The sequence below is a fragment of the Schistocerca cancellata genome, chromosome 8 (assembly GCF_023864275.1).
Source record: "Schistocerca cancellata isolate TAMUIC-IGC-003103 chromosome 8, iqSchCanc2.1, whole genome shotgun sequence".
Lineage (NCBI taxonomy): Eukaryota > Metazoa > Arthropoda > Insecta > Orthoptera > Acrididae > Schistocerca > Schistocerca cancellata.
The window spans coordinates 4,247,857-4,267,291 of NC_064633.1; the positions used below are offsets into that span (position 1 = coordinate 4,247,857).

General features: G+C 40.1%; 1 protein-coding gene and 1 non-coding gene across 2 annotated transcripts in view; both read right to left on the minus strand.

The window, feature by feature from the left end:
• Positions 1-6,865: 6,865 nt before the first annotated feature.
• On the minus strand, positions 6,866-6,937 carry Trnaa-cgc (transfer RNA alanine (anticodon CGC)). Its single transcript has one exon. It is a non-coding gene; the product is annotated as a tRNA-Ala (tRNA).
• Positions 6,938-10,054: 3,117 nt separating this feature from the next.
• LOC126095130 (zinc finger protein Xfin-like) overlaps positions 10,055-19,435 on the minus strand; it is a 92,244-nt gene continuing 82,863 nt past the window's right edge. Inside the window, exons 9-13 of the mRNA XM_049909839.1 lie at positions 13,907-13,990; positions 13,705-13,776; positions 13,354-13,572; positions 13,114-13,240; positions 10,055-10,439 (exon numbers count right to left, since the gene is read on the minus strand). Coding sequence (XP_049765796.1) covers positions 13,508-13,572; positions 13,705-13,776; positions 13,907-13,990 — 221 coding nt within the window. The 3' untranslated portion in view covers positions 10,055-10,439; positions 13,114-13,240; positions 13,354-13,507. The remainder of the gene's footprint in view (positions 10,440-13,113; positions 13,241-13,353; positions 13,573-13,704; positions 13,777-13,906; positions 13,991-19,435) is intronic.

The following is a 19,435-nucleotide window of genomic DNA, read 5'->3' on the forward strand; positions in this document are numbered from 1 at the left end:
GGACGGAACTGTTCCAGGCAGGGTTCAATTTGGATAGTGTCTTGGGGAGTTGGATCATTAGGGGTAGGATTACGATCATTTTTCTTCGTGGCAAAGTGATACTTCCAGCAGAGAGTACGAGTGTAGGACAGTAAATCTTTGACGAGGGCTGTTTGGTTGAATCTGGGAGTTGGGCTGAAGGTGAGGCCTTTGGATAGGACAGAGGTTTCGGATTGGGAGAGAGGTTTGGAGGAAAGGTTAACTACTGAATTAGGGTGTTGTGGTACCAGATTGTGTTGATTGGAATTTTGAGGTTTTGGAGGGAGTGGAGCTGGAAGTGGGAGATTGAGTAGATGGGAGAGACTGGGTTTGTGTGCAATGAGAGGAGGTTGAGGTTTGCTGGAAAGGTTGTGAAGGGTGAGTGAGTTGCCTTTCCGGAGGTGGGAAACCAGGAGATTGGATAGTTTTTTGAGGTGAAGGGTGGCATGCTGTTCTAATTGGCGGTTGGCCTGTAGGAGGATGCTCTGAACAGCCGGTGTAGATGTGGGAGAGGAAAGATTGAGGACTTTTATTAAGGATAGGAGTTGACGGGTGTGTTCATTGGCTGAGTTGATGTGTAGGTGAAGGATTAGGTGGGTGAGGGCAATGGATTGTTCAGTTTGGAACTGGTATAGGGACTTATGGAAAGAAGGGTTGCAGCCAGAGATGGGAACTTTAAGTGTGAGGCCTTTGGGGGTAATGCCAAATGTCAGACAAGCCTGAGAAAATAAAATATGCGAGCGTAATCTGGCTTGGGTGAAGGCATGTTTGTGGAGGGAATGTAAATAAAACTTAATGGGGTCGTTGTGGGGGTGTTGTGAGGGTGACATGGTATTAGAAGGTGGAAAGTGTAACATGAGGTTGAAATGAAAATGAAAATAACTGGAGAAAGTAACTGGAGAAAGTAACTGGAGAAAGTAACTGGAGATCTGTTGTGAAAAAAAGCGAAAAAGTGTTGGTTTGAGATGGGCTATGTTGATCCTGTGCTGAACTTAGGTTGGGGAACATTGATGGGTACAAAGGTTAGGTAGTTGTGTTGCCGCCAAAACACGTTAAAGGATGGAGAAATTCGGGAAAATTTCGAAAAAACTGCGTGTAAATGTATTTAAAGGAGTGGTTTTGTGGTGGCAGATTATGAAAATGAGGCTGACAATTGTCTGGCGAAGAAATAATGATGTTAAGACCCGTGGGTAGGATGGCTCTGAGCAGCCACTGGCGATTGCGTCTAAAACTCTTAGTCCCGTGCAGGCCCATTACTCCCAGGTGGAAAAAGAGGCTTTGGCCATTGTCAAATGCTGTTACCAAGTTTCCCCCTTTCTTGTATGGGAAGAAGTTTCAGTTAATCACTGACCATAAGCCATTAATATCGTTATTTGGCCCCGCCTCTCAGATACCGGATAGGGGGGCCCACAGACTGCAGCGCTGGGTGTTGTTCCTCTCTAAGTACCATTATGACATTCATTTTCGCCCTACCGGACAGCATGAAAACGCCGATGCTCTTTCCCATCTTCCAGTGGGCCCGGATCCTAAGTTCGATTGGGAGGAGATGATGTGTTTTCATTTGGATGTGGCATCCTGCCACGCGGTTGATGGCTTCCCGATCACTAGTTCTAGAGTCGCCAGGGAAACGGCAGCTGACCCGGTTCTCCGGGAAGTAGTTCACCTCGTTCAGCAGGGGTGGTTGTCCCGACCCCCAGGCCGGGCCTCGGATCCTCTTCGTAATTATTTTGTTCTACGAGACCGCCTCTCAGTCTTGGAAGGAGTTCTCCTTCTGGATACCAATGATACAGCTCCTCACGTGGTTGTTCCTGCAAGTTTGCGAAGGGAGGTCCTCACGTTATTACATGAGGGGCACTGGGGAGTTTCCCATACTAAAACCTTGGCTCGCAGACATGTCTACTGGCCCGGTATTGACAGACAAATTGAGCACTTGGTAACTGCCTGTTTCCAGTGTGCGAGCCAACAGGCGTGTCCCAGGTGAGTGATCTCTTCATGGCCATCTGCAACCCAGGCATGGGAACGTGTTCACATAGATTTTGCGGGCCCCTTTCTCAATGGCTTTTGGCTCATTGTCATTGATGCTTATTCCCGATTCCCATATGTGGTTCACTGCTCCTCAACCACTTCAGAAGTTGCAATCCACGCTAGCAAAAATCTTTTGTGTGGAAGGTCTGCCAGTCACCCTGGTATTGGACAATGGACCTCAGTTTATTTCGCAAACCTTCCAGGATTTTTTTAAGCGCTTCGGTATTCAGCACATTTGCTCTCCCCCCTTTCATCCACAGTTGAATGGGGAAGCCGAGCGCATGGTGCGCACATTTAATATGAAGATGAAAAAGTATGTGCACGAATTTCCTGCGGAGGAGGCGTTGACGTTTTTCCTGACGGCATACTGGACCACAACGATGGGAGAACGCAGCCCTGCAGAGCTCCTCCACGGGTGCCAACCTAGGACTCTGCTGCATCTCCTCCGGTCTGGTCCTCACCAGTCTTCGCAAAACGGGGTACCCGGCTTTCCACCGGGTATGTCGGTCTGGGCACGTGGGTTTGGTCGCAATCCACGTTGGATTCCGGCGGTGGTCCTGCGCCGCAATGGCAGCCGGCTCTATACCTTGCAGGCCGGAGACCGGGAGGTACATCGTCACCAAAATCAGCTACGTTCACGTTTGGACACCCACCCCCTGACCGCTCGGGCGCCGGCTTCCCCATTGCCGGTACCTGTGTTGTTTTCTCAGGGGACGCTACCGCCCCTCCCACCTGTGACTCCGCCCCGCTGTGATGGTTCTCAGCCTTGGCGGCCTCCTGTAGCTCCAGCACCGGCATCGCCATCGTTAGAGATGCCCCAGCGAGAGCCGGCCCCCCCTTGCAGGCCCGGTTTCTCAGGAGGCTGGTTCACCTGTGGTCGTCCCTTCCCCATCGTACCCGCCGCTGGGTCTTGCCCCTGCCGAGGTGGGCCAGGATCCGGAGTTCGACGGCTTGTCGCCCCTTCTGTCCCGGTCTCCGGGGGTGGGACGATGGGGGCCTCTTCGTGTGGGTCACTTCCAGCCACTCAAAAGTTCCGGCTCGAGGGTTGGCAGATCCCCTCGACTCCAGCCTTCCAATGGACGTGGAGGTCATCGCTACTGCACGACGCTCTACCTTCTGACGCAGTGGACCACAGTGGCTTCTCCCCCCGAAGGAGGAGGAGTGCAGAAGCCACCAGAAAGATTGCGAGAGGCACACATCGGCACGGCGCGTCACGGACAGTAGTTCCTGCAAGTCAAGTCCCGTCCACCAGACGGCACGCGAGAATTCGGACGCAACCTCTGCCGGCGGAACAACAACCACCCAGGCAGCACAGGCTGTGCCCAGTCAGTTCACATCGGGCATGCCTATCAGACAATTCCCAGTCTACACTATGTGAAGTGTGATGGAAACGTGAATCGTGTTACTACAGTGCAAATTAGAGGGTGAATGATGGCACAGTTTTCAACAATAGAAAATTGGCCAAAGCCTTCAATAATAAAAACCTGAATTTGCCAGTGCCAGAAAAGATAGTGTGTTTCAGTGATATGGAACTCCTTATGTATTTGTTCCTGATGATGCATTTGCATTGAAAGAGTATATGATGGAGTATCCCGAAACATACCCCCAAAAGAAAATAGAGTTTTCAGCTATAGACTCAGAAGGGCTTGCAGAGTGGTTGAAAGAGATAAGAGTGGGGTTCTGCTCAGCCCAATTTGACTTTCAGCAGAGAAGGTGGACATTGTTATAAGAATTTCTTATGTGCTGCACAATTTTATTTTAGAACAGAAACCTCAGTGCTACATTCCTAATGAAATTAGCAACAGAACATTCATGTCTACTATAGAAGGCATTCGGCAACAAAATGGACGGAATTCTACAGTAAATGCATTGAGGATTAGGGACCAATTCAGGAGGTACTTCAACACTGGAGGTTCTGTGCCGAGGCAGCAGGAGTGTGTTTACGCAGAAAGGTGGTAGACACATGTTAAAGTGCAATGATAGCTCAAGGGTAGTAATGAAATACATGTTACAATAAAATGATTATGATTGCATATCAAAATAATTTTGTTTTAATTACATTATCTATAGAGTTTTGAGACAGGTTGTACCTAAGTTCTATCCCACAACCGATATGTATTGTTTGACGTATGTTGCTGCTTATGACAAACCATTTCATTTATGTGTGAAGAAATCTTATTGGACCGCACAGCAGCTGTTAATAAGAGCTACTGTTTTCATGTGCATTGCTTTTATTGTGCAGCTGAGTAGAAAATGTAGTCTTTGTCTGTCAAGCATCCAAACTTTCTAACATTTACATAATAAATAATTTACACTAACTCACAAGAATGGCTGTTCCCAAGATTACATTTACTAACATAGACAAAATTAATTAGCTATGTGTCCTATAAATAACATTTACATTAAACATTATGATGTGGGACTCGTGTATTGAACAAACATAAGACACACTTAAAAAATAAAGCAAACATATTTATGGATACACACTGGTTGTCTACAGGTTTCTTTTTCAGTATGTATGACTGTTTCTGTTCAAGAATTACCCTAAGTTTAGCTGGAGGTATTATGAAGAAACATCTTGAACTCACATTTGAAAACACTTGTGCCATCTGCCAGACATTATATTCGCAAGGGTAGACTATCAGAGTTTTATAGCTGCACATTACATTCATTTTTGTGTGACAGATTCATTGAAGAGTAAGTGTGATCCATTTGATCATCTCTATTAGTCTCAGACTCTAATTGTTGATAGCAAATTATGTAAGTGAATAAAATAATGCATTGTGAGGCTGTGGTTAATAACCCCAGCTGCTTAAAGATATGTCTACAAGATGTATTTACATAAACCCCACACATAGCTCTTAATTATTTACTTTCGTCAAATAAATATTTTTTCTCTAAGTGAGGAGATATCCCAAAATATTCACCTGTAATACATCATGAATGAAAATATATTAACTTACTGAATTTTATATCCCCACTTTTGACAGTTATTCTTATGGCAAAAGCAGCTGGACCTGAATGTTTCTACAGTAGAGTTAGCCAACTGATAACAGCTTCCATGCGATTTTCCATCCTTGTGATTGTGTCATTTGGACAGACAACTGACATCAGTTCCTTTCCAACTACTAGGATCTTCCAGATCAAATTAGCAGCCCACTTGCTTTGACATTTATCTCCTAATATTCTGGTGGTAAAGGAAATTAATTCCTCTTTCCCTCTATTCTTGTTATATCAACTTGGAGTCCTTGTTAACTTAATTTCCTTTAACAATATCGGGCTAAATTTGACAAAAAATAAATCTTGGGTTCCACAGCAGCTACCGATGAATGCTAGCTTTTTATATGAATTGGATTCACAGCAGCTACCGATGAATGCTAGCTTTTTATATGAATTGGATTCAATGTGCAACCATATTGAGAATTTAGCTTTTGTGTGCGTACCAAGCATCCAAATCACAAATTATGTCATGAGGCCTTCCTTGCACAGTCACCTCCTCCCAACTTAAAATCCCTGAGCTGTATCTTAGACTTTCATTTATACTGTCAAAAAAATTTACCAGCAAGTGAATGATTTGTAGAGTGTAATGAAAAATACAAAGCCTGCTCTATTCATCTGTGTCTGGATTCAGCTTCTACAAGAATAGCTGGCCCGGTATTATCATCTATTGTACTAGTTTTTCCATTTTCCTCTCTACAATTCTACAGTTTTACCAGAAGACACAGCACATCAATACCTTCCTTAAGTACCAGTGAGTAATCACTTCCACAGAAGCAAATTACGTTACTTTGTTTACTATACAGTTGTCAGATCTATGATGTACTTGTGTCTCTCTTCATCCCAAATTTATTCTTTATTCTGTATATCTCTGACTTAATGCTTCTACTACTTTGTGAGTTACCTTTACTGTTAAATTATTTACAGACTGACAAAACTTTACATGCCAACTTATGTACTGGAAGATATAATCAATCTTCACAAACACAACATATAGGCTTACTAGAATAAATTGCTGCCTTTAACATTGTAATTATCATTTCCAAACTCTGATATGACGTGATCATATCACTGAATAAAGAAAAATGTTCAACAAGAATACTGAAGAACGGAGTGCACAATTTGGGGGTGGGGATATTAAGAAAAGGTATGGTACACTGACTTAAAATTACAGAGAAACTCATAACAGATAAAGTGAACATAATAAATTTTATAACTCATTCGATCAGTCATCTGTGTGAGAGAAATCTTAACACAAATGTTGATGTGCTGTTACAGGTGCTCAACAGCTTTATTCCGCATAATATCGGAAGGCAAGAAAAATCGACGCAGTTTTGTGAATGTGTCAGGTACAGTTTTTCTCAAAAAGGCGGTTGTGTAGCAACAAGGCCATCGAGACTGCTTACAATATTTGTCATTTTGGTGCGAATATAAGTAGAACTGTAATACACAGTTGCCTGTAGATAAAAATCGAAAATGAAATTCGCTGGTTACAAATCTTTAGCATAAAAGCTCTGCAACTTATACCATTATGGGTAATAGCAGACATGCCATAATAAATTAGAGAACAGAAGTAGAAATTTGCATTTGCATCATGGCTTTTGATAACTTTTTCTGAAGGAATAGTGTTTGTAACACAGAAACTTGTAACAAGGTTAGGTTAGGTTAGGGTTGAACGTCCCGTCGACAACGAGGTCATTAGAGACAGTGCGCAAGCTCGGGTTAGGGAAGGATTGGGAAGGAAATCGGCCGTGCCCTTTCAAAGGAACCATCCCGGCATTTGCCTGAAACGATTTAGGGAAATCACGGAAAACCTACATCAGGATGGCTGGAGACGGGATTGAACCGTCGTCCTCCCGAATGCGAGTCCAGTGTGCTACCACTGCACCACCTCGCTCGGTTTGTAACAGGGGTAATACATAAAGTCCACTCTAGAACTTGTTGAAGGCAGTTCATTAAACAGTTGTTTTCAATGATCAATTGAAGTTTGAAAACAACAGTAGACTAGCATTCATCATTACAATAAGAGGAAGAGAAATGATCCATAATACTGGGCACAAAAATGAGTAAGGTATTTTGTCACAAAAATCATTCGCAACTTAATCACTGAAGTGAAGTTCTAATGGGTAACAGAATTAACTTCAAACACAAACTGAAATCATGATATTTGCTTGACAAAATCATTATATTTGCTTGACAACTTCATCTCCATAGAATTTTGAAAAAATGTGAAATTTTATATGTTTATGTGGGTGTGTTTGAATGTAGTTAAATCTAAACCACTGGGTGCAAAAATGAATGACTGGTAGCAAAGATTAATGCAAAAGACTGCAGTGTGAATGTAAACTAACACTTTCCACAGTAGAGTTAGATACCACACCTGTTATCCACGAAGCAACCAAACAATGTACATCATCTTCAAATAACTCAAGGGAATGTTGCCCTACAAGTCCACTGAAATTGACCGATATCTCGACAGGTAATCCTTCCTGCTATTTTAAGACATTTTCCAATTTGTGCCTTAAAAATGACAGGTTGTTACCTGTCAAAATATCAGAGTTTTTGACAAATTTATCTGGCTGTATTCTCGCACGTGCATAGTAAATGCTGAGAAAAGCTTACAGTTCACAACTAGCAAAGAAACTAGCTTATTTGCCTTGGTCGATACATTGAAAATTATAGGTACACACAGTTAATGTCTGCATACTTCTTAGGATACAAATTCCAAATCCGTAAAAGCCAGGACTTTTCATATATTACATATGCAATTGATATTTTCAAACACAAAAATAATATTTTTTAAATTACGAGTCTGTAAAAACAAGAACTATTATTACCTTACTTTGTTCCTGAGTCTGTGTTGTACTAATACCATCGTCACTGCCATCTGAGTGTGTTTGTGTACCATCTGACAACAAATTTACGATTATGGATTCAAGGCTTCTATCCATCTTCACCTCCCTATCAAGACATCTTCCTGAAGCTTTTCAGTGTGCCGCACACAATCTGTTGTCTATTGCTTCATGCACAGGCGATTCAGTGTTTGCTATCTTGAATGTTTTGTTTCTTTCTGCCACATAGCCTTTAACTTGTGCCCAAATCAATTCAATAGGATTATATGGCAGTGGTATGATGGTAAACGCAAAACTGTGTGACTGCAATCACGTGCAAGTAAATTAAGTTCGTATGCTTTCTCATGTGACTAGTTTAAATTAACGAGCTGCAGGAGTTACTCATATGTCTAGCTAATACTGTGTGCAATATTTTTATTTTTAAGCTAGAGCACAATATCCGCTTTCCTGGTGTTTTATCTGTCACAGCTGAGTTGTCCATTACAATGACTGATAGCGGAGCCAGGTATGGCAAGAACTGTTCAATGAACCACTTCTTGAAAGTGACTCCATTCATTTCCAAATGGTAGTCACTGCTGTTTTTCTTACATCTAAAAACAAGTTTACTCTCAGAGTCAAAACCAGAAGGAGGCTCAGCATGCAGAATAATTATTCGAGAACTCTTCCCTATGGGAACATTAAAACTGCCACTACCATCACTCATTTTCTAGCAGTTGTTTCTGGAATGATTTTGATTCACCCACATTTCATCCAGGTAATACACTGTTGAACTACCTTTTCTTACTTTGTGGATCTTTCCAAGGAATGTGGCTCATGTTGCAACTATGTCGCTTCATTCCATTAAAAACTTTCACCCATCATTACTTTTAACATATTTGAAACCAATGGCTTTTAAAATTGTTTGCATTGATGAAGCACTTCCTTTGAAGCCAGTTTTGTCATTCATAATTTTAACAAGTTTTTGTGAAGTCGGATATTCACCATTTGTATACATTTCAAAGATGGAGCGCCTTAAATCATCCTTGTCAAAATCGTCCATTTGTGTTACAGGTTCCTTGCGATTTCGACGCTTTCCAGGGCGACACGAAAGCAACTTCTCCTGATGTTTCTATAGCTCTGAAACTTTTATTTATCATTCACTGTACAGTTCTCTTGCCTATACCACACGCTTCTGAAGTTCTTTCTTGTGTCTTCAAAATGTCAACAATGGGAGCCTCACTTTCAGATTAACGTTTGAAAAAGCTGTAAGCATGGTAAATTATCCCCGTCGCCTGTTTGTTAAGCACTTCACGTTTATTGCCATCACTTGACACATTTATCTGGAAATCGCACTAACACATTTAAAGATAGACGTTCACAGCTATAAGGCAACAAGAAAACAACCCGATAATTGAATGAATAATATGCCCACTTTGTGAATTAAATTGCATTGTTGTGAAGTATGACAATAGTGCACCTAGCAGGAAAGAGAATTCTTGTAACCAACGGCTAGCTGCTGAATATTGGGCCACATTCCTATGTGAGGTGCACTTTAGCTGAACAGGGAGCTGTGCCCAAATTTCTGCAAAAATAAGTTACACAGCATGCTGCATTCACATAAACAATGACATTTTAAACAGAGATGCATGAAATGTAACCCTTTCATTATGTAGATGATTGAGCTGATCATTTCAAACTGTCTATTAAACAGGACTAAAAAAAGCAGGCCGATTTCACCTCACCGAAAGTTTATCATCATACAAAATGAAAGTACATAAAGATGGGAAATACCAGTATTATATATTGTTGCTCTAACCTTGAATTTAATTCTACACGAAATAGGTTGTTATAATGCAATATTTCACATGCTCCTATACCACGGTTCACATTGGATGGCTGAATTACCTAAATAAACTGATCGTAGTGTGCAAAAATACTGACAACAGTCTGTTCCCTATTTGATCAGATTTAGAGAGATTTGCTGCACACAGTTAATTATTTATAACTGCTTGTGAATAAATGCAGTCAGTTTGATCATATGAAGAAACACTGCCTGGAGACATGGAAGATCCCATATTATTCTCTCTCTGAAGGTAATATTAGGATACATCGTGAGACAGGTACAGAATATAAGTCCATAGTCTAGAAGCAAATTACATTTCAAAATTAAATTTATTCATCAATCTCGATACAATACTTTCATTAGTTATAATCTCAGATGTCTTCTTTTTGTCACACTTCTTTTTTTTTAATTTCTGCTCCGAGAAATTTAACAAACAGGACTGTTTCATCACCATTACCATCAACATCTTCCTGGAGTGCCTTTGCTATCAGCTGAACTGCAGATCCATATTCTTCACTTTGCTTTCTTTTCTTAGTTGTTGAGGACCTAGGTGTGGATGTCTGAATATCTAGTGACTCATGAACTGTCTGTGAGGATGCTGGATTATTCGCTATAAATATATGGTTACTGTAGACATCCGCAACATTGTTTGTTGCAAGATCCACCTTCAGTTTGCAAGATGCTGGAGCTGAATCACCATCCTTCAATGTGCCAACATCATCTACCTGAAGAAGAAAAGGACGTTTTACACAAAACACCCAAGTTGATTTTAGTGAAAACTGTATAGAAACTATTCACTTAAAATTGCAATGAACAGAAATAAAACATTATGACAGTTAACTTCCGTTAGTTTGAGCTGACTGTCTGACTAGCCTCAACTGTAGTTTCTTCTGCATTTAGTCATTACATTACAACAGCACAAGCAATAATTCGAAAATAGACATTAGCATATATTTATGCTCTCTGAATTGTCCAAAAAAAAAATTGAAGTGAAATGTGGTTGGAAACAAGGACTTTACATAAACATTAGTTCACTGTAATAGTAATAGAAGTAGTAGTAGTAGTAGTAGTAGTAGTAGTAGTAGTAGTGCTTATAATCTGGCTGCAGATGCATATCACAAATACTGCTCTTCTAGTTGCAAAAATTGTTATACAGATGTATCAAGTTTTCCTTGAGAAGACAAAGACTATTTCAACATCGTGAACAAGCACAATCTATGCAGATACACATCACAGTTGGTTGGGTAAAACTACGAAGCATGTTTTTCAAGTAAGGTCTGTTTCGTTGTAGACACTAGTAGTTTGCATGCATATGACAACAAGCACTTGCATCATGTACCGGCATGCCACGGGAACAACTGTGCTCAGTTTCAGCTCTGTAGCTACCCTGTACAGTTCTGTTCTGTGCTTTCAAGATGTTTAAGACTATCAACTCACCTGCTGCGTCTGAGGTTCACTCAATGATACAGTTTTTGTCAGCAAGGAACCTGTCTGCTGGAGAAATTCATCGACAGATTTGCGAAGTGTAGTGGATACTGTTATGAGTGAAAGCAAAGTGCATAAGTTGGTAGGAGAATTCAAAGATGGCCGTGACAATGTCCGTGATGAGGACAGCTCCGGTTGTCCTTCTTTGATTACAGATGATTTGGTGGCTTTAGTTGAAGCGAGGATTCGTGAGAAAAGGCATCTCACAATAACAGGTCTCTCAAACGAATTTCATGACGTGTCGAGATCAGTGCTTTACAACACTGTTTATGAACACCTAAAGCTTAGGAAACTGTGCTCCTGGTGGGTCCCAAAGCTCCGAACAGAGGACCACAAAAACCAAAGATTTGAGTGTGTGATGAAGTTCTTGACTCATTATCATGAATAAGGTGACGGCTTCTTAAGTCAGATCTAACTGGAGACGAAACATGGGTTTCGCATATCATGCCTGAATCAAAGCAACAGAGCATGGAATGGAGACATACACACTCGCCTGTAAAGGTGAAGGCCAAATAGACTCCATCTCAGTGCAAAATCATGGTGTCAGTATTTTGGGACAGGAATGGTGTTTTGCTGGTTGACTTCATGCAACAAGGAACCGCTATAAATGCAGAAGCACACTGCCAAACCCTGAGAAAGCTATGCAATGCAATTCAAAACTATAGACACGACATGCTGACAAAGGAAATTGTCCTTCTCCATGACAATGCAAGACCTCACACTGCAGGTCAGATCCACGATTTATTGGACAGTTCTGACTGGGAAGTTTTGGCTGGGAAGTTTTAGACTACCCATCCTACAGTCCTGATCTTGCGCCAAGAGATTACCATCTCTTCCTCCACCTCAAACAACACCTCAATGGCAACTGTTACAATGACGCCGACGACATGAAAACAACAGTGAACTCTTGGTTATCGGAGCAGGCTGCAAGTTTTTATGAAGAAGGGATTTTAAAATTGGTTGAGAGGTATGATACGTTTCAACAAACTTGGCAACTATGTCAAAAAATAGAGTGAATTATGTATTTTCTGAAAATAAAGTTACTTTTTTGAAATAACCTTTTGTTGCATACTTATCTTCAAACGGACCTTACTTAAAAAACACGTCTCATATTTCAATAGTTTATATTTCCATCCATACCTTAGGACTTACAGGTGTAAGACACACAGCTTGAGCTGTATCCATACAAAATTTTAATATGTTTAATGCAAAGCAATGGATGTGTGTAGATGTAATAACTGAATACATCTTTATAATTTCGCACACCTTACACTGTTTGTTGATACTCTTTGAAATAAAATTGAAAAATGCGGCCGATTTTTTTTTTTTTTTTTTTTTTTGGGGGGGGGGGGGGGCTGGGGGGGGGGAGTACACAAGCAGGATTTGTACACGGTACCTCCAGTGCGGTAGCTGTGAACCTTTACCGATGTGCTACGATGACTTGCTTGAAATACATTTAACGTTACGGATGTACAAATCGTGCAATGAACTTCAAAATCGATTTTCTGAAAAACCAAGGCCCGTTGTTAAACAACCAGATAGCCAGGTACTCAGGGTAAGTGCCTCTGCAACATATGTGAAGCGCATCAAAATCCATGATTTGCAGTATGGAGGGCCCCCTTGTCAGCCACATAAGGGAGGTATCGGAAAGCTACACTGTGCTTTTAACCTAATCTGGAATCTCGAGTTAGTAGTGACAAACTTATGGTAGTACCACAAAACAGAGTAATTTCATGTACTACCAAGTGATCTTCTATCACACAACTGGTGTGCTGCGATACAGTTGTGGCTCCCACTGCATGGGATTGCACTTCTTCACAGGACTACTCTTGATTACTGTTGAGCCCAGAAAATACATTTTAATCTGTAATACAGATACAGTATGATGGAACAAAGAAGTAACATGATACATACTAAGAACTGGCCACCCAGCCAGGAAAAGGGAGTGAATCAGTGACCGAATGCCATTGCTTCTGTCACCCACTGCCACGATACCATCCTCGCAATGTAGCCGGCAACTGGCGCAGCTCGTGCCGCCAGCCTGGAATGATTGCCAAGAACCATGAATTTGATGCCCACTCAGCACCTGCTGAATGTAGCCACTAAAGACTGTTTTTTAAGATATTCAAGAGAAATATAACAAACGGTTCCAACCTGACCGTGACTAGATTTGCTCCTGCTCCTGCACACATCTGGGATAAAATTGTCAGAAGGGTTTCCCTGACATGTTTATTTCTGATCCCATACCATCCAGTGGAGTTGACACTACCCAGCACTGCTGAAGCTGTTACACTCATGTGCTGTATCGCTATGCTAAGTGCCATGGCATAGCATAACTATGCTCCACAGCAACACCTTGCTTAGTGTTGACACCTGCAAAAAAATTTAAATCAGTTTGCAAACATAGTCCATTGGAACAGAAACTAAAGTTGTGCACGGATGGATTTAGAGATGAATCAAATTCACTGCCATGTGGTGCACTACATGGAATTTACCACCTCATACCTGGTGTGAAGTGCTGCTGGTCCTGTTGCCATGGCATGGCACTATTAAGCTCCACAGTCACACTGACAGGCCCTGCAAATAATTTTAAATCAGGATGCAGACAAAGTACACTGGAATAAAAAAAGCAGCAGTGTACGCACATGAAGTGAAAGATAAATCACACGAAAAGGAGTGTACTAAAAGGAATTTAGCCATCACATACCAGGTAATCTGTGTTGTTGCAGGTCTTTCTGCCATAATTCAGTACCATCTTCCACCACAGTAATTCCAACAGTGTTGTTGGGCCCTGAAAATAATTTCAAGTTGGAGTTCAGATAATACAGATAGGTACTGAACTGACATTGTACATATATACTGGCATAGACCTACTCGATACAGAGCTAAGAGCATGAACATTTTATGTATTTTAGTATTACTACCCACTGCTTGTAAATTAGTGGTACAAACCCACATCCTGAAGTGTTCTGAACACTCTGCTGTCCAGCGATACCACAATGGTGTTGAGCGTGAAACAGCAGTCAACGGCTGGCGACACCACAGTGGTGCTGTGTGTATAGTATCATCCAGTGGCAGACGACTCCACAGTGGTGTCGTGAGCACAGTATCATGCAGTGGCTGGCGACAGCAGTTTAGTATCTTTTGCATTCTGTTGATGTTTTGTTTAAGTAACAATAATTTACACATGTCAACAAGTTTTCTGTTTTTATAAGTACTTGTGCCGTTTCATCATGGCAGATGAAAGAGACGATACGATTATTTACGATGAATGCGCGGATGTTCTGTCTGATGTTCCGGACGACTTGGTTGATTGAGAAGAAGACACTGGACATTAAAAAAATGAAAGTGAAGCAGAATCGTTGGAAGATAGTGAAATATGTCCAAGAAGAATTCAGTGAACACTATGGTTGCCAACTGATTTGGATGAATCAGACAAAGAAGACAGTGCACAGTGATCAGACTATGATTAACCTAGGACCAATAATAAATTTGAAAGCTTTCTGGGTACAAACATATTTTTTAAAGAGACACGGAGCATTGAGGATATCGTAGAATTATAAATTGGGAATGATCTATTTGAATATATTAACAATGAAACCAACAAGTACTAAAGTCAAAATTGTAATAGAAGGAAACTGGATTTAAAAAAAAGCCAAATTTGTCAATGTTGCGGGACCCAAACTTAGAAAATTGTTTGGGCTTGCTAGCCTTATGAGAAGTGTAAAAAAAAACAACAATGATGTCCCGCAACCGATTCAGACAAATATTATCATTTTTACATTTTTCTGACAACAACAATAAACCAGATAATGCCGACCAGCTATTCAAAGTGCAATTCATAATTGATTATTTTTCCAAAAACTTTAAAGAAACATTTAATCTAAGTAAAAACATCTCAGTTGATGAAGGAATTATACTGTGGCATTGACAGTTAAAGTTTACAATCTGTCGAAAATTATGAAATATGGCGTACTCATAAAGATGCTGTGTGATTTGAGTACGGGATACATTTCCTCATTCAAGATATATTCCGGTGCTGGACCGCCTTTAGCAAAAACAGTGATGGAACTAAAATGGCTCTGAGCACTATGGGACTTAACACCTAAGGTCATCAGTCCCCTAGAACTTAGAACTACTTAAACCTAACTAACCTAAGCACATCACACACACATCCATGCCCGAGGCAGGATTCGAACCTGCAACCATAGCGGTCACACGGTTCCAGACTGAAGCACCTAGAACAACTCGGTCACACCGGCCGGCAGTTATGGAACTACTGACACCTTCTCAAGGAAAGCATCACCAACTGTCCATGGATAATTATTGTAACAGTGTAGAACTTGCAGAGAAGTTACTTGAGAAGAAAATTCGAGTTTGTGGAACAATACAGCAAAACACAGGATCTCTGGAAAAATTAAAGTGTGCAAAAGTCAATGTGTTTGAAGCTTGTCATCAATGGAAAGGTGACAAGCAGCTGGCGACAAGCCAAATAATCCTAATTAACACTGCCAGCGCCAAGTGAATAAATTTGTATGAGACAAGCAGATGGCGAAGTGATGCCACCAAATGGTTTTCTTCTGCCATAGGTACGTCATGTGACAATTTTGTTTTCTTTGTAGAAAATAGCCTTATCTGTGGAACAAGTTCTCTCTTGTGGCTCCTTTCTGGGCCAGTGAAAGAACTACTATTCTGAGCTCAAAAGACATCTACATATCCTTTCAGTGATGTTACCACTATTTTCACCAGCTGAACTGCACTATCATTCAAGCAACAGCTTCCGAGGTAGTTAAATATTCTTTTTATTATCTGACAAACCTTCACTTGTGCTGAAACTATCATTTCCAGTTACTTGATCCAAGCTCACATCTCTCTCAATAATTATGTGATCTTTTTGCAGCTTTGTGACAATACATTCTCTCGAAAGATAAACCAAGCAATCTTGTACACCTTTTTGTGCTCTCTTAAGTGAGATAATAATAAAAGACTTCCTGAATCATTTTCGTATGGACAATTTGAAACAAAAACGGCTGAAAAAATAGACACACAAAAAAATGTGTAGTTCAGCTTTTTATGTCTCTGGAAGTAATTGTGGGATGAACTTGAGACATAGAGTGTAATAATTTACCAACACAAGGTGTTAGAATTTAAAATGTTATTCTCCTATCACTTTCCAATACTTTACAAGCTGAGGGCAAGGATGATGATTTTGCCAAAAATGGCTATTTTAACCCACTTTTACAACAAAAAAAAATCTTCTGCAAACTCTTTTAAACCATTTTCATTACAAAGCACATGTTCTAAACCACCTAAAAACTATATTTGGTTTTGTAATGTAAGTATACACGGTCCTAAAAACTGATAAAGTGGAGGTGCATTGAAAATGGGCCCATATTCCGCAGGTACCCAAATCTGACATCTTTTATTATGTTCAACATTTCTTTAATACCCTCTGTTGAAGATAATATCAAAACTCCTGGTGACTAGGAAATGAATGTGAGTCAGAAAAACTGCAAATAAGTAGTCTTTCATTTTTTTAGACATCTCTACAGCACTCAGCTCTACAAAATTCTTTTTACATAAAATGAAGTGGAATAAGGAATCCAACAAAAAGAACAGTTATTTCTTTTTTGTGGCTCAAATAATAATTTGAGGCAATCACATTTGAAAAGTTTAATTTTTTGGGTTCTGTCTTATCAATATTTCTTCCCAAACACTCCCATTTTCTCACGACATTCTGCAGCAAATTAATGAAATCTGTCAAAAATTCATGTAGCTTGAAGTAAACATAGGCTTAGGATCCTAAACGGGACCTCTTCTAGCTTTGGGTTTTGATAGACACTTATTAAGTATCATTAGTCTGGGCTCCCATGTAAAGAAACCCTTATCACAGTTGGGAACTTGTGGTAAAGAAACCCACCCATGGCTACTGCTGCATAGGAATTGCGCATGGCCCCTATGGCAATAGCGAATCAGGTTTCATCACTTTAAAAGCAGCAGTGGTTAAGCCACCATGGACCACAGCAACACTCATACAATTTTTCACAAATGTTCCACAAACTGCAAACTACGCTAACATAAAATATGCTATACCTTAAACTGGAATTAAACTAGCTCATCAAGAGCATTACATAATAAAAAGCAGCACTTCACCAAAATTCATCAATGTTACAATGGTGTAAAACCTGAAAGCTATTTATATGATGTGTGCTGCTGCTGTTATGCAACAATTTTACTACTGTGACCTCCACTGCCTTGGAAATGCACAGTTAAATTGTGAAGTTTATAGCCAGTTTGATATTGTAGTTACAGCAGAAAAATCACAAACATGTCATGAGCTGCGACAAAAAACATCCCTTTTTTGAAGTTTTTCGAGATATTCAGACTTTATTTCAGTTTCTAGTCATCAGGACTTCTTATATTACATTCCCCAGAGAGTACTAAACTATTGTACAAAATAATTAAAGATGTCAGATTTGAGTACCACCGGAATATAGATCTGTTTTCAAAGCACTTCCACACTTTCATTTTTTAGGATCTTGCATGATCACATTGTTGTTTAAATCATCATCCTTCTAATGAAAATGGTTTAAAGGAGTTTGCAAAAGACATTTTTTTATGAAAGTGAGCCAAAAATAAACGTTTCTGCTAACACCTTAATTTGGTAAGTTTTTGTTTCAAGTTCATCCCGTAATTATTTCCAGAGGTATAAGAAGCTCAACTTCACATTTTCTTTATCAATTTTTTCAGGCAACTTTGCTTCAAATTATCCATATAAGAATTGATCAGGAAATCTTTTTTATTATGTAACTTAAGAAAGTGTAAGGAGTTGTCCAAAATGGCCTAGTTTAGTTTCTTTCAAGAAAATATCGCCAGAGATATTATGCCTCAAAGTTGCCGAAAACTCACATGTGCACTGTTGATAGCTGCACTATGGGGTCAAACAAATCCCTGGAAGCATTGAACTAGTGATCATGAACCTTTACCAATGTTTATTGGAAACATGTTTGAATGCTCACAAAAAATATCAGCAGAATCCATGATGGTCATGTGGGAACTCCTCCCAAATTAGACCACTTGGGATGGAATGGCCCAGAAGTATACCGGTAAGTCTAACATTCAAAAGAATGGCCCTTACACGAGACACTGTTAAAATCCTAGTAGTTAACTGCCAAAACACTCACAGTCAAGTGCCAGGGTTTGAAGCGCTCCTGAAAAGCAGTGAATACTAGATACAGAAAGCTAGCTGAAACCTGAAGTTGATAGCAGTAAGATTTTTGTCAAAAATTTTTCAGTGTATATCTAAAAGACGGGCCAATAGGAAATAGAGGTGGTGTATTTGTCAAAGTATACAAGAAACTCAAATTCACCAAGGTAAAAATTGATGCTACACGTGAGATTGTTTGGGCAAGACTCAGTATCAGGAGTGAACATAAAACAGTATTGGATCCAATCACTCACAAGATTCACCTCCTGATGTAACTGAAAAATTTAGAGAAAACCTCAGTTCACTTGTACATAAGTTCCCCAATTATACAGTAATCATCAGTGAAGACTTTAATCATCCAATAATAAATTGGGAAAATTACAGTCTTGTTAGTAGTGAGCATGACATGACTTTCTGTGAAAAACTACTATATGTCTTCTCAGAAAACTAACTAGAACATATAGTTCAGAGCCCCACTCATGATGGACCTCAGTATATATTAGATCTAATGGCAATAAATAGGCCTGACCCCTTTGAGGATGTAGACGTCAGACGAGGTTGGGGCAGAAATGATCACCAATATACAACGTTCAGTAAACTAGAGAAAAAGGCAGTAATGTCATATCTCAGCGAAGAACTTTAAACTGTCAACACAGGACAGGATCATGTAAAGGAATTATGGCTCACATTTAAAAAAATCATTGACTATACACTGAATGGATATGTACACTGTAGAACAATTCTTAACATGAGGGTCCATCCACAGTCTACAGTCATGGCAAAGAAACTTCTAAAGAAACAGAATACTGCATAACAGGTGGGGAAAAAAGCATAGGGCTACAGATACAGACATGCTGAATGAAACACATTTGGCTGCCAAGAGAGCAGTGTGTGAAGCCTTCAATGATAACTACAGAAGAATGTTGTCAAATGATCTTTTACAAAGCCCAAAGAACTTCTGGTTGTCTGTGAAGTCTGTTAGTGGCATTGAATTTAGTGTCCGCACAGTCGCAAATGTGGCAGGAACTG